The sequence below is a fragment of the Achroia grisella genome, unplaced genomic scaffold, assembly GCF_030625045.1.
Source record: "Achroia grisella isolate CSIRO2021 unplaced genomic scaffold, CSIRO_AGI_Agris_v1 utg874, whole genome shotgun sequence".
Classification (NCBI taxonomy): domain Eukaryota; kingdom Metazoa; phylum Arthropoda; class Insecta; order Lepidoptera; family Pyralidae; genus Achroia; species Achroia grisella.
In genome coordinates, this window is record NW_026713051.1 from 4,399,297 (window position 1) to 4,415,303 (window position 16,007).

Consider the following 16,007-nt stretch of genomic DNA (forward strand, 5'->3'; position numbering starts at 1 on the left):
TTTGCGTTTCTGGCAGGTCGGTATCGAATGGGCGATGTAACTTTGAACTGACGTACGTACATAGTTTTTAAAAGTCAAATCACATCAAACTGCTCTTTCAATGTTATTTGGTCACATCACTACAAAAAAAAAATAGTTGACATAACCTTGGTACAGCGCAGTTTGATGTGGTTTCACTTTTAAACACATTTGTTTTTAGAATACATAATAGCCAAAATTAATACGTTTATTGTAAGTTGGAATATTTTTTTTATTTTTAATATTTTCACTAGATAATAAAGCAAATAAACGATATTTAAAATTTCGCCGTAAGTGAATTGTACGTCAGTTCAAAGTTACATCGTCCATTCGATCTCGACCTGTCGGAAGCGAAAGCTCTATAACTTATATAGGTACATATTATAAAGCAAGCTGCACGTTGGCTAATAGATGATACTGAAATAGGTATCTATGTGCTTCGACTTTGACTTTCTCAAAGTACAAAGTTGACCTCGGTAAGAGTTGAACCATCGGCGTCATCGTAATGCCCATTCGTCGATGCCAGTATGGGTTCTTTATTATTATACTAAAAGCTCATGTATCGTTCAAATACATTTTGTTTGTTCTTGTTTTTATATAACGCAAGGGGCAAACGATCATGTGTCTTAATTGACAGCAAGTTGTTATAGTGTTCAATGAGTACGTACAATATTATTAGAGCATTTGCAGTATTTCTTATTCCCCTCCGATAGGTCCCCGTCCAATTCAAACGGGAATCAAAATTACGAAGGTGTGACCCAAGGTTCGAATCTCTAGCGGTACACTAAGACTAAAGTCGTATTCGTCAAGCGGGAGTTGGCCTTCATCCGCTCCATTAAGTCCTTTCGCGGGTTTGGAGTGTCATGTGCACTCGTCCCCTATCATACAGTGAAGTTGTAAAGGCGAGCTCCGGCTAACAGCATTAAGAGTAGTCCGAAAAATAATATTTCTTATTTTAAATTTTTGCGTTTAGTACCCATTATTAATATAGTTAAGCTGGCTTTAACAGAAATAATTTTATGGTAAATAAAGGTATTTTTCTCTAGACGTTTCCACTAGCGCAATCTTGTGGTCATTTAACTATATTAATAAAGTGCAGTATTATCTGCAGTTTTGCCAGGTTTAAGGAGTTTATATGCCACGCCATCTATTACTTTATTACTAAACTAAATACTACGGTATATGTAAGTGGATATCGAAACTATTAATAAATGGCAGATGCTTTTCTCAACTTTCGTTAACCAGTTAACAACATTTTCTGTGGATATTTCATGCTAATTCTTCCAGTCATATTTACGTGAAACATTAACAATTTTAGTGAGGAAGGTTCTGACAATTCAAATTCAGATATCGAGCTAGACCAACATTTATGCCAAAATGTTTCATATATATGTCTAAAAATAAATATAATAAACTACCTGCCGAATTAAAAAGAATGATAATAGCGAAATTTAAAGAGTAAATTAAAATGAATTTTGATAAAAAAATTTTATTACTCTATTGCAAAGTTCTTAACAGATGACCATTTCATGATTGTGTAAAATATAGGAGATAATTTTAATTGATTATATGTGACTCTGAATGATTTAATTTTTTGATTGAATATATTGTTTGATATGTTATTTAAATAATAATTCATAAATATACTGCTATTGTGTAAATGTCTAATATTTAATTGTGATCTTTAACTATATAATCTTATTGTAGATAATGTAATTGTATATAGTTATAATATTATAATTGCGGTGCCCCTACAGAGTTCGGTAGCCCGGGTGCCCCTTTTTTTTATTATTAACATCTATAATGTACCAATGTAAGAAGCAATAAATAATACAATAAATAAATAAATTGCGAAATAGAAATTTGTGGGCTAAATCATTTCTGTTGCTTTTTGCTTACTATACTACTTGTAATGTTGTCTGAACGATATGCCAGTGCGATATCAGACTACGGAGGTGTAATCATGTAACCACTAAGTACCTACTAACATAGAAGTGGTAATGTAAGACGAAAATCGCTATTTAGTCATAAGTTTTAGCGGATAAGCATTGTTCCCTATGTTCCTTATGTTGTAATTGTTGTTTTTTTATATTTGGTATACATAATAATTTTATGTAATTGTTATTTTCTTTCTGTGAAAGGAAAGGAAGGTGAGGAACAATAAGGAGTTTTTCATGCATTCAAGACATACACTTTGGATATCACCACTCATTTATTCGATCATATTTAAGTGTTATAGAAACCACATGCCATCAGGTAGGTTTTTAGCTAATTTGTGAGTCCAAATACATGAGCAAAATTGTGTTTAACTGTTGACATATTTTATTGTATATTTTTTCTTATCTATGATAGGTTTTATGATTAGGTCGGTATCCAATTCTTCATATTAAATGTTCCTCTATTTAATAAATTCAATTCTGAATGTAAGATCTGCAGGTGCACTGAGTCTAATCTCAAATCGATTGCAATCGAATCCAATTTCATAACGTCTTTTGAAAGGCAATTCAATATGAAACCTTATTAATTGCAATATGAGGTAGTTCATTCAGTGATCGCTATTTATAGAACTAATACGTTGCTACTTAATAGAGCAACGTTAAGTATTAAATTCAACGTAATTATTAAAAGTACTATGCTTTATTTCTTTTATTGACTTGTATGGGAAGGATAGATAGTCGGATGTACTGAAATCAACATAGTTAATTCCTGCTGAATGTGCCAGTATGAGCTAGCTGACCTAAGTCAATATACTCGCTGGACACCAGTACTGCACGTATGAATCGTGCAGTACTGGTGTCCAGCGAGTATATACTGTATATACAGGCCGTTGCCCTGACTGATGCTATTAGACTCTATAAAAAACCTTGTATTACAGTCATACTTGTGTTAGGAATACGGGAAATTAGAAATGAATTTGTCTTACAGGAAGTATAAATAAAACAACATTAGGTACGTATTCATAGTGTTAGTTTTATTTCGTCATATAACGGCAATACATGAATTCAAATAGTCACAAATAGTATTGATACGTAATTTATTTCAGTAATTTCAAAGACATCCATAATTATGTTTATTTCAACAGTAAGTAAGTAGGTAATTATTAGCTAGGCTAAGTAACGTACACATTAAATGTATATAATATAATGTCATTACACTAAGATAAATGACGTAGAACAACCAATTTACGGTATTATAAATAATTAAGATAAATGCAAACGCAATTGTCATCGTAAGAACAATTATGTAGATTATTCTTTTATAACTGCATTAAGTAATATATTCGTTGATTTATTATAAAGCAAAATTATTCTAACACTTAAGTATTATAAAAGAAAATTATAATGGCAGTGATATAAACAAGATTGTCTGCCGCTATCACTTTTGGCACATGTTTGATTTCTAATCGATTCAGAAGCTGATTTTATTTCAATATAATAATAACAGCAAAGGAAATATGTATAAAGACTAATATGCAAACTTATTGTAATCACCGGAAATTGTATAAAGGTTAATTAGAAAATAGTCACCTAACTACATTTACTTAATTATTCGAACATTATGGCACCAACTTCTTTGCTCCACGGAGACCACCTCGCGGGAGTATACAATAATTCCTTCTTACCTAAACGTCGCCATGATGATGTATCATCGATGACATCTCCGTTATCTAAGTACTAGCTAGCTGTATTGTCCAGAATGTTGGAATCTTAATACTAAAAGTACAATAGTCAGTTAAAAGTTTCTAATGCAGAGAAATTGTAACACTGTATTTATTATTAAATCGTTGATATTATATTTAACGAACAACATCGAGACCAAAAATCGGATTATTTCCATTAATTATCATTATTACTATTACTATTACCTATATATTGAAATGACATTAAAATCGGAACTTTAAAAGACATACATTGATAAAGTGATTTCCTGTTTCAAGAATTGACCTTACAACTAATAGATAGAACCATGTAGAACCCTCCTTTTCCTTAATAGCCTGGTTCGGGACTGAAAAAAAAAAGATTTTATATATTAAAATAAATCCGAGTTAAATGCATTGTCAACTGTCTGCGTCATGATAAAGGCAACACTTGACATGCCCACATTTTGCTAGGTACCTACATTTAAACTGATCTAAGCAGAAGTCGGCCTGCTGCCGTCTCTCGGATTATTTTGGATTTTTATTGATGTTTTTATCTCCGGAATCATCATAGAAATATATCAATATATATTTCTGAAATTTCTATGATAACCAAAATAATATTTTGTGACAATTCACAAAATAAATTTTTGGGTGTCACAGAAATTTCACATCAGGATCAAAAGTACTAAAGTCTGTACTAAAACTTTGGGCCATGATACTTTTTAATAATTTATTCTTAATATGTATTCTGTAATATACTTTTTTTACATACTTACAAATAAGCAGGTGATATACTGATAATGCGTGGAACAAACCTGATAGACCCCGTTTACCACTCGATTTGTATGATGTTACCGAACCATAGATTAAATAAAGCTACGAGGTTCGGTACAATGACAAAGCAAAAGCCGTTTTTGCCGGTACGGGTTGTAGCTTTGGAGCGGAATCGTGGGTGAGTTTCGTATATCTCCGTCTCTTCAAAGTATGGGTAGACGTCGGGGAACATGGAGCTAATCCGTGCAGCGTGCAAGTTAGTAAGGGCTTAGTCAGAAACACAGAATTGTTAGTCAGTTCTATAATATAAAATAACTAGCTATTGCCTGCGACAGCGTCTGTTTGACTATGAGTAATAGGATTGACGTTAGATATTGGTTGGTGTTGTAATGTTGAGAAGGTTAGTATGTTAATATTACGTAATTGTAAACAAGCCAACATTCAGTGATTTATGAAACACTTAACAATATGTCCCGAGACATTAGAATTAATCACAAAAGTATGAAACCCACCAAGTAATAAATACATATATAATAATATCTTTGGACAATTAACAAAGCGCCATTTACTCCCACGGTAAGCAGAGCTACTGTTATGTGTTATGGATACTAGACAACTGATATAAATACTTAGATATATTTTTATGTAAATACATTATCATCACTCATACTCATGAATTCGAATGTTTGATGTAAAATGGGTTGTTAAATCGCTAGACCACAGAGGCCGTCAATGTAGTTGATTTAAGTATGTTATAAATAAAATGCAACTCACTCCCTGCATGGCTGCGTGTTCCTGGCTGCTACAGCTTCCCTGCCCAAGTTGAGGCCACGGCCAGTGTTCATCAGTTCCACTTGCTCAATACAACCCGTCAGTCCGGGGAGGTGTTTCCAGTTCAGGCTCTCTGGGATGCCACCTGAAATTAAATATAAACTTTATACGGAGTGTTCATATCTTATTATAATGTTAATAATAAGTTTCAATACAAATATATATTTAGTTATGTCTTTTAATTGTAACCATAAGGACACATATAGAGTAATACAAAAAAAATGTATTAGAGTACAAAATATGAACCCTTAAACATCCAAGGCCGTTAAAGGAATGTGCGAAACCGATAGAAAATGCGTTATACATAATTAAAAAGCTTCAGATCATCTCTACGTACCAATGTAGATGTTGGAATCCGCATTCATCATTTTCTGAAGGCCTACACTTGTAGCATTTTTGGATGAATAGTCCACATCAATGGAAATGATACCGTCAGGGAGGAATTTCACAATCACCTGCAAAATAAAATAATATTGGAGATATCCTGTTCAGCCTAATAAGACTCTAGTCTTATCTATCGATCTATCCCAGGTGTCCATTATAGTGGTCTATCCGTTAACTACAGTCCTACAGGTAATACCCGTCACTCGTGATTTACGGTAACCTGTTGGGACCTAGAGTAAAAACATGTCAATGTGCATTCTATTATAGTGACCTATCTGAGTTAGCCTGTAAGGTAATTCCAATTTAGAACAATCTAGACTATTTACAGTACATTCAACATCCTATTTGCTAAGTTCCTAAGTTCCTATGGCCCACTTTTTTCGTCATTGCTACGCTTTCCTGCAGGTGATTAATCATAAGCAAATGCAACCCCAAAGCGGGTTCAAGTCTGGCGGGCGAACAAACGTAAAATTATAGACAGACTCTTGCAGAAATTAAGAAAAATATAAGATGATCTGTGATACTTCTTAAGAGTGCCCGAACCTGACATGAAGAAAAGGTAGGTAATGTTATTTTATCAAAGAGTATTTCTTTATAATAATTTCAATTACGTAATTTGTAAGCGTATACATATCATAGGAAAAATGAAGCATATGAATAGCTTGGTTAATATATAAGCTATACCGATGTGCTATACTGCTTCATTATAGAGGGAGATGTGGGTGGGCATGCTACGTGGTACTTTCACCACGAGGTCGATAATTGACAATTGCTCTGACTACCACATCAGAGATTCTACCCATTGTTTATCATAAATACAGCAAGTGTTACGCGTGTTACCGATGATATACTCACAGTATGTCGTTCGCCGTTTGCAACGAAAACTTTGCTCGATAACGAAGAAACTCCACCACCTAAATTCCACTCTACCACCACAAAGCCTTTCTCCACTGCGAACAAGAATAATATTATATAAAGTTATGAACGATCTCATAAAAATCACTGTAAGATTTTTAATTCGAATAAAGATAACCCCTTCATTCGTTACTCTTCATTCTTCTTCTATGCATAAATTAAATGACGTCCATTTGTAACTAACGTGAATTGGATAAAGCAAACTTCAAAAATGGCGTTTGTTTTAAAACCCCTTCAAGCAGTTACGGTTTATAATAATTAGTACCAATAATGTTCAAAAAAATACCTCGTAATAATATATAATCGCTGGTGAAGTCATCAGGATAAGCGCCTTGTTTCTGATATAGTAGCACGCCGTCATTGATAGTATGCATAGCCAGAGCGATGATAGCCATTTCCGCAACGTCATAACGCAGAAGTCGTGACGGCAGTTCCAAATATCCATTGCCATTGAAGCCTACGCTTTGAAGGAGGTCCAAAACTGAAAATATTATGTGAATAAGAAACAATAAGTACTTAAATATTCATAATAATATTGAAAATGTGAAAGTATGTAATTTAACGTCAATATTGTAGCTCAAGAATGAACAAATATAACCTATATTTTTTTATACGCTATGATTACAGATTTGATTTTTGATTTGAGATTGCAGACGAAATTGAGGGTACAAGATTTACTACCTAACCTACCTAATAATAAAAACTGTAATAGATTAGTGAAAATATATACCAGTGAAAGCTAAATTATTAAACTATTAAACTATATACTATATATACTTTTGATGAAAAGACATAATTTACAAAGGTTTAGATTCGACGATTATGGTAAATAAGAAAAAAAATCACAAAATAAGATCTAAGTTTCATACATAAGTAAAATACCTATATACAGTAATAAAAAAGAGCTCGCGACAGTCGGTCGCCATCAAAGATTATTCTACTATTTCTGATATATACATAAGTATCGTTCACAGACATCAATAAAATAACGCAATATAATTATGTTTCTCCAATCTCATGGAGTTACATGGTACTCATGTCTAGGTATTTTGATATTATTTATTGTTACTACAGACATGGTATTATTATATTAGAACTTTAAACAGACATGGAAAAATACTAGGAGTAGCTGAAATTTATAATACAAAATACAAATTAAAACATGGGTAGTGAAACGGTTTGGCACACCGCTTTATGATGGTCGCGAATTCGACGTCATGCACTATACAAACTTTTGCTATGAATAATATGATTCTTTGTATTGATCTTGGAGTTTTCTTTCTATAATATGTATACATATAAATAAGGTGTTTTTCTGTTGTTTAGAATTTATAGTGTGTGGGTTATTATTGTAAAATTATAATAAATTTATAAAATAAACATTAAAGCTAAATTTAAATCAATTGTCGAATGAAGAGTTCTGGTGCACTTATTCGGCTAATCCGTTTTTATGTTTTTTACTTTTGATTCCTTCAAATAAAGTAATATAATTAAATAAAATAAGAATACAATATCGTATAAACATATATATTTTTTTATTTATATTGATTAAGATACATATGCATAACAAAAAAAATATTTTGTAGAATATACCTTAGTAGACATCATATCAAACAGTATCAATTCTCGGTAAAAAGCAATTTGAATATTGATTTCGGCTTTAAGCAATTACGTTACCAAATTATATAAAAAAACATATAAAGGCGCTCATTAGATTGTACTTGATGTCTAAAGTGTATAGAGATACATGTTGAGAAAGAAAATCACAGAAATCATTCAATTCCAACATTATTACATTGTTAGTACGAAAATTGGAATTACAAGGTAATAAGTGTGTAATATGGCATAGTAACTATCTCTGAGAAAGATTTAATAAACAAAACATATAATTGCGATAAGGAGTTTATGTTATGAGTATATGATTTTTATTACGTTATTAAGAACGGAAAATAAGCTGATTGCCCATTTGATGCTATTTGACCTTAGAAATATTTTCTCCAAGGCGGGTGGGTGCTAGGGAGATATTAATGAAAATATATACATATGAAAAGTATACAATAATGATTATTTGTTTGACTTCCACGAAATACATGTACGAATTTAATTTTGAAAGTGGATATTCTTAACTTTATTCCCTAATAAGACAATGGCTACTTTTTATCAAGGGGTTAACTGGTTGCTATTTACAAGTATATACTTTTCAAGTTTAGTATTTCGAGTATATACTTAAATAGCACGAACCACATTGCGACGCCCGTGATATATTTTGCGTTGCCATTTCCAAGTTCGTGTTACCCTGAACTTTCATTACAATATTTCTTAGATTAGGTAGATGTAGAAATGGGCGAAATAAATGTTCAAACAGTATTAAAAATGTTCAGATACAGCGCTATCTAGCAGGGTAATAGACAACTAATAGTGATATTAAAATCTCCTTTCTGAATAATGCACATATCGCAGTTGTACAATGCATTAACTCCAAAATCCATAGCTAAAAGTTTTAAATGGATTTTCGAAAGTTTTCAAACTTTGAAATTTTCCGTATACAATCAATACTATGTTTCCAATATAGTAATAGTGAAGAATTAGAAGGATTAGAACCAATATAAAGGATAGAGGGGGAGGAGATTGTCACTTGTTTTGTACTAATAGCAGTTTTGCCTCCGCACGGTCCGCAGGAGCAAATTGTGATTGACTCCTGGTAACTTCGACACGATGGACTAACTGATCTGACAACATGCTCTTGGTGTCCCGCTAGCATATCATCGTACCGTTAATGTACTATTATTATCACAAAAAAAGTACAAAAGAAATTCACAGATACATTACAAATATGTGTATAGGGCGGGAATAAACCCATCAACTATCTAAATAATATTTTAAATGCGAAAGTTTGTAAGTATGGATGTTTGTTACTCTTTCACGCAAAGATACAGAACGGATTTTAATGAAACTTTACTTTTAGAATAACAAATAGGCTATAATTTTTATTAAAATTTAACGTGGTTGAAACCGCGGGCACAGTTAGTGATATAATAAAGTGTACTAAACTGATAGATGAGGTAGTTAAATATTAGTACTCACTCATCTGGCAATTGGTGCCTGAGTATCCGAGAGGGCAGTCACAGGTGTAATTCATCATGGTGGAAGGGTCAGGTCTGCATGTGCCGCCGTTCTTGCATGGGAGAATTGCGCACGCCGACCGCGTTGTTCGTCGATTGTCGATTTCGCAATAGGTGCCCGAAAAGCCAGGTAGGCACTGGCACACGCCCCAATTGGGTACACACGATCCACCATTCTGGCAATCGGGGCAAACACTTTCGTCCTGCAAATAAATAAATAATTAGTACCAGATCCATAGGGCTCACACCGACACACGTCTTTATCTTAATCTTAATAATATTATAAACATGAAAGTTTGTGAGCATGGATGTTTGTTAATCTTTCACGCAAAAACTACTGTAGATATTTTTATGACACTTTGTAGCTTATATATCACATAAACACATTAGCTATAATTCAAAACAATATTATGTATTGAGCGAAATATAATAATAAATGTGAAGTAATTAATTAGGTGAGCTAGTTAATAATATATTAAATACATATTATCAATCCAGGTGAAGGTGGGTTGATTATCAAATATAAGGAGAAATTACCTCAGGTATATCGCCACGTTCGTACATGCTACATTCCTTCACATTCGCAGATTGGATCGATGAGTTAACGATATCCACAGCATTACCATATACTTGAACCTTGAGAGAAAAAATGACAATAACTGAAAATACACTCCCTTTTTCGTATTTAGTTAGACAGATACATTTTTTTCTTCACCAATTACAGGCACGTAGAGAAATACAGTTTACAAAGAAATATATAGGTACAAATAGAAGAAGCGTAGGGCAGCTTGTATGCTGCATCAAGGTACAGATTACCTACAGTACTGATAGGTATATTGTACATAAAAAACTTCGAGCTCAATAATAAATTTGATTTAACAAGACCAGACGCAATTAGTTTTTATTTGTATGAATATGAGAAGGTTATAGGGTATAGGTATCTATTCATCAACGATTGCGAATACAAAACAGCAGGTATCAATTGCTAGAAAAAATAAAACGATAAAATGTTGTGTAACTTGGTCTGAATAACTATATCAATTGGTTCTAATAAGAAGGTATCAGTTGATTATTAATTCATCAGTCTATATGTTCCTGAGCAGTGAATCTGAGAGATAGGTAATTCAATGGTGAATGATAACCATACCTCCTTGATGCAGCCATTGAAGCCTCCGGTGACACCAGTATTGTTGTTCAGAGTGATTGAGTCGTCAACACCACCGACGTACATTGCGGTCTCCAGTGTGAGATCCTGAGTATATAAATCCAGGTAAGTATATTCGAATACAATTAAATATATAAATAAGTGGTCTTTCGCAACAATTGTAGGTAAGACGTGCCTTACGACGACACCTTTCGTCGTCTCAAGTCTCAAGACTTGCGGATTAAGTTGGAACAACTGTTACCAACAGAAAAATATATATATAATAGCTTTGTCAGGTAAATTGAAGTAAAAATTAACAGTTCATGTTGTAGGTACTATTATAGTGACCTGTCTGTTTATTTATATGTATGACCTTTATTACATTTTTTAATCATCATATAATTATTCGTTATCTTAATCTTATATACGTATAACATGAATTCTGTTTTCTAAATAAATTAGAGATTCATACTATAGCACCCGTGCAAAGCAGAGGCATATTGCTAATATACAATAAAACTGTAGTCTGAAAATTTGCTCTCGTCTGCATAGACCTTTATGAGAGACAAATTTTATATTCATTTTAAGGAAGGAGAGATCACAGGGAAAATGATACCTAATTATTTTTCTTTCAAATACCATAGCCTATTCTACCTTGCTACCTACACGGCTTATAAGCAAACGTCTTGACGCCAGAAATATTGGATCTTTAGACTTTTTGATGTATTGTTGTTGGCAACACGGGCTTTCTCCTTGCCTAAAAATATCTCTGATTTTACTTGTCATCGCTGGAAAAACGCTTCCCTTTAATGGCTCTTAGTAGGAATAATAGGTAATAGGAGTAATATCTGCCTCGTTACCTTTTTCGGGGAATCCAGCCGGCCTTCGTAGCTCTTTATAAGGTCAACTTTTAGGGAGACATCAGGCCCAACACGTGCTATGTTCACATCTGTCCATTTATTAGCAGGTAGCTCCCTGTCAGCCGTTATAATAACTGGTACGCTTCCTGTATGGCAAAACAAAGATAAGTTTGTACAAACTACGATATTAATAACAAATAATAATAACCCAATTCACATATACTTATATATAATAGAGTACCTACGTAAATGTTTGTTTTCTGTGAGGAGAAAAATAAAGATTTTTTCATTTCAAACGTCATTCATTAGCGACATCATAGTCCTAAGCATATATTATTAGTACTAAATGACTGATAGAAATAGTACTTGTTTTCTTTATACATATCTAATATATATACAAAACATCCAGAACTTTACGAACGATGTTATAAATAATTGCATCGAGCGAGAAATAGATCCCACGACCGTTGAAGGTATAGTGATGTGCTAAACTGTTAGTCCACTGAGGCCATCAAACTAGTTCAAGTACAAGTTTGCAGTATCGTAACATTTATGAGTGTTGTGGCATGTGGTTTTACTATTACGACTTATGGACCTCAAGATAGTTTCTGTTGACATTTTATGTTAACATTCTACAATGTAACTTCATATACAGTGTATTAGTTTTTTTTTAATAATTCAAAGTCTTAACATTTATATTAAAAATGTTCAGATAATATTTCTGGGATTTATACAGATATAGGAGCATGACAAGTTATGTTTTAGCTGAATTTATATGGAAAGCCAAACTTGCCCATGTAAAAACTTCGGGTGTCCACTAAAAAGTTCTTATTTATTTGACGCATACAACTTAACGTATATTTGTAACTACGTGGAAAGGGGATTGTGAGTCATGTGGACTGATAACCCCATTGCTAGCAATGTACCATGTAATGTTGATCTCCACGTGGTTCCCCTTGGAAACCACTGGTAAATTCATGGTGAATTTACTACGATGGGCTAAAATCTGACCACATGCACATCTTATCATCCTTCACTGATGCCCCGCCAGCGTAAACCGTTAGCGCAGGTGGATGCACCATACCATTATAATAAGAAAAAAACTAAGTGTATTATAAAGTAAAAATATTATACAAAACTGGCTAAATCGGCAAACGATGTTATGTCATATTAATTAATATCTCTATTAAAAAATAGTTGTGGGTGAAAAATTAAAAGTGTACTTTCAATGCCACATTACAAAAAAAATAAAACTGTAATAAAAAAATTAATAAATTTGTAAATCTTGATACATATTTACAAATTGGGGTGACACTTATCACTTAAGGGTATAATAAATAGATAACAACTAATTTTAAGACCTATTCGTGTATAAAAAAAGCATCATAATCGGTGGAGCCGAAGTTTCGGAGAAATGACAGCTAATTTTATATATATATAGAGTGTTGTACTGAATTAAGAAGGACTAATGCTACCAATACTCATCTTATCATATGCCATTCAGCTTTGTGTATTTCCATTATGTATGTGGCCAAACTGATTTTCAATGGAAGTAGTAGCAGGAATAGTTAGACTTTTTTTCAAATAAATGCTCTTGATATACATTTATCGTTGTGTACTGTATATATTATAGTATATAGCATACTTATATTATATGTATTATATTTGGAATGTTCTGTTAATTGATGAATTAAACAGACAGAATTGGTAAATAAACAAAACAGTATTTATTCAGTGGAAATTTGATTCCCTAATGGAAAGATCTTAAGGCCTTGTCTAAAGGAGATGACAGATTGACGAGTGTGAATTTACAATACCATTCAGATATAATACAATATTGTTTATAATTAATATAGCGAACATTCAAGTCGAATAGATAGCAACTTTGTTATGTTATACACTCGCCACTATATGTTCTATGTGGTTGTAGTTCTCTCATGAAAAAAAAGAAATATCTCCTTTGGAAAGTATACACTATATCCTAAGGATATATGTAAATCCCTCACTAGTAAGAATTATCTTCAATCTTATAAAAATATATTGTACATAAAAGGCACCATTTTTTATTGAAATAGGTTTTGTAAAACGTTGTGTGTACGGACGCCTTTATTACACCTTTTTCAGTCGCTAACCAGGTTGTTTTGTAAGTTGTATTTTGGTTGAAAGGTGGGATATGGCAGTGTACAGTTACTGGAGGTATGACATGTTAGTTCTTTGGAATGGCAACGCGTCAACGGTTTCATGGACGGCACATGATAACTTGATTTCAGCTCTGTTCGTATTATAGGCGACAGTTTCCACTTACTAAACACTTCACTTAAAAAAACTTACCATCACCCAGATCGTATCTCAATTCAAGTTTTCCGTTATGCACAGCCAGGGAAGTGAACCCTCCATATCCACGTGGTGACTCAGCGCAGTACATAATAATGCCGTCAGTAACTGGGGCGGCCGCCTTGACCTTCATGGACATCTTGAAGAACTTTGAAGTAGTGGGTGCTTTGATGGCCAGGTATGCACTGCCCGTGAACGCGGGGTATTCGATGAATTGTTTAACGTCGCAACTGTGGACAACAGAAACAGATTGTTAGATTAGCCTCCTACATTTGTTTTTTATTTGTGACTGGTGGGCCCACATTTAAATTGATTAACGTTTGTGTCGTTTGTTTTATTAGCATGACTAGACGCCAGGTGTGTGTAAAGAGACTAAATTAAAAAAAAAATACTATACGTCGAGTCCATTAACCTATTGTTCCTTTTAAATAATATTTAATATGTGGATGTATACAGCTCTTTTATTATTTGGATCATATAACTTTCTATGGACCGACGATCTGGTCAAGATCGCTGGAAGGCCTTGGATGCGACCAGCGAAAGACCAATCGTTGTGGAAATCTTTGGAGGAGACCTTGGTTCTGCAAGTGAACTTCTTCCGGGCTGAAATGATAAAGATGGACTTTCTATAGCTTACTTTCTGCCGGTGTAAGTAACAGGACAGGCGCATGTGTATCCGTCTGCTGTGTCAGAACATTTCCCTGGTCCACAGATGCCGGGCCGGCACGCCTCACCGGTCCTGTTGCAGTTCAAACCGGCGTAACCGGGCGTGCATAAGCATACGTATCCACGCTCGTTAGTCGCTTCCTGTATTAACATATTTTCTAATAAATAAACAAAAATCTAATTACATTAACCTAATAATTACGAAGTCTTTCGTTATTATGAAGGATTCACACCTGGACCATTCAATATGAAATTCGCCAGTTTTATTAATTGAGGTAGACTGTAAAAAGTCGTCTGCGTTTTCACTATTTTAGCCGCCAAGGAGCTCGCTTTGTAATCAGTATTTTGGATGTGTTGTGATTATACAGTGAAATTGCAGGATAAGAGGCAATACGTCTTAGTCCTCTCTGCATAAATGGTCTCGCAGGTGTCACATAAAAACTGTAGTTCAAATGGTTGCTAACATCATATGGACCGTCATCTTCTTGTGCCATTTTAATTACATAAAAATTAATACGTTCACAATTTACCTGACAAACACCGTTGTTTATGCAAAGGTTAGGAGTACAGGTATCGCAGTCCTTTATGCCGTTCGAAGCAACCTTATCAGATATCAAATTCTTCGATTTCTTGTTCAACACTAGCAAGCTTACACAGCCGATGAAACTGAAATAATATGTTTTTTTAAAATTGAGAGTAATTTTGCGGAAGTCCATTTCGCTACTCCTCGCTCCAGCTTCACCCGGGTGTGTATATGTATTATATCATATGTATAAACCTTCCACTAGAATCACTCTATCTATTAAAATAATCCTTTAATAAAGATTTAAGTACACATAGGATAGACAGCGACAGCGACTTTATTTTATACTATGTAATGATGTATTTCTATTACTTTGTTACTTGTCTAATTATATTTGTTACTTTTTATTAGCAAAGAGTGGTGTTATAAAGTTAAGGTAACAAATAGACTCACCCATTTGACGTTAGCGTCGGAGGCAAAGAGACTCCATATGGGATACCGCCGATGTACAATGGTTCAGACAGCTCGAGTACCTCCCATTTGCCTTCTCTACGAATGAAAGGTCCAGTGTCGTCCACATACATCGTAACTGAAACAAATAAATGTTTGATCATCTAAACTAATTAATTATTTATACGTCACATGTTGATGTTGGAGGGCAGCAATAAAGGGTGACAATGTATGACATTGTGTAACAAGGGGTGGGAGAGATTGTAAATTTCGTGACCTAATATTACAAAATCTAATAGACTCCAAGCCAGCGCCCCCGATCGACTCCAATCAACAGGGGATCAAA

At 33.6% G+C, this 16,007-nt stretch overlaps 1 protein-coding gene across 1 annotated transcript in view; it reads right to left on the bottom strand.

Annotated features, from left to right (window-relative positions):
* Positions 1-3,354: 3,354 nt before the first annotated feature.
* The window catches only part of LOC131853112 (basement membrane-specific heparan sulfate proteoglycan core protein-like), a 237,222-nt gene continuing 224,569 nt past the window's right edge, over positions 3,355-16,007 (bottom strand). The window contains exons 61-73 of the mRNA XM_059203927.1: positions 15,665-15,800; positions 15,219-15,354; positions 14,660-14,829; positions 14,020-14,252; positions 11,689-11,834; positions 10,832-10,936; positions 10,222-10,320; positions 9,647-9,887; positions 6,849-7,043; positions 6,503-6,597; positions 5,601-5,718; positions 5,207-5,348; positions 3,355-4,023 (exon numbers count right to left, since the gene is read on the bottom strand). Of these exons, the coding sequence (XP_059059910.1) occupies positions 4,005-4,023; positions 5,207-5,348; positions 5,601-5,718; positions 6,503-6,597; positions 6,849-7,043; positions 9,647-9,887; positions 10,222-10,320; positions 10,832-10,936; positions 11,689-11,834; positions 14,020-14,252; positions 14,660-14,829; positions 15,219-15,354; positions 15,665-15,800 (1,835 nt within the window). The 3' untranslated portion in view covers positions 3,355-4,004. The remainder of the gene's footprint in view (positions 4,024-5,206; positions 5,349-5,600; positions 5,719-6,502; positions 6,598-6,848; positions 7,044-9,646; positions 9,888-10,221; positions 10,321-10,831; positions 10,937-11,688; positions 11,835-14,019; positions 14,253-14,659; positions 14,830-15,218; positions 15,355-15,664; positions 15,801-16,007) is intronic.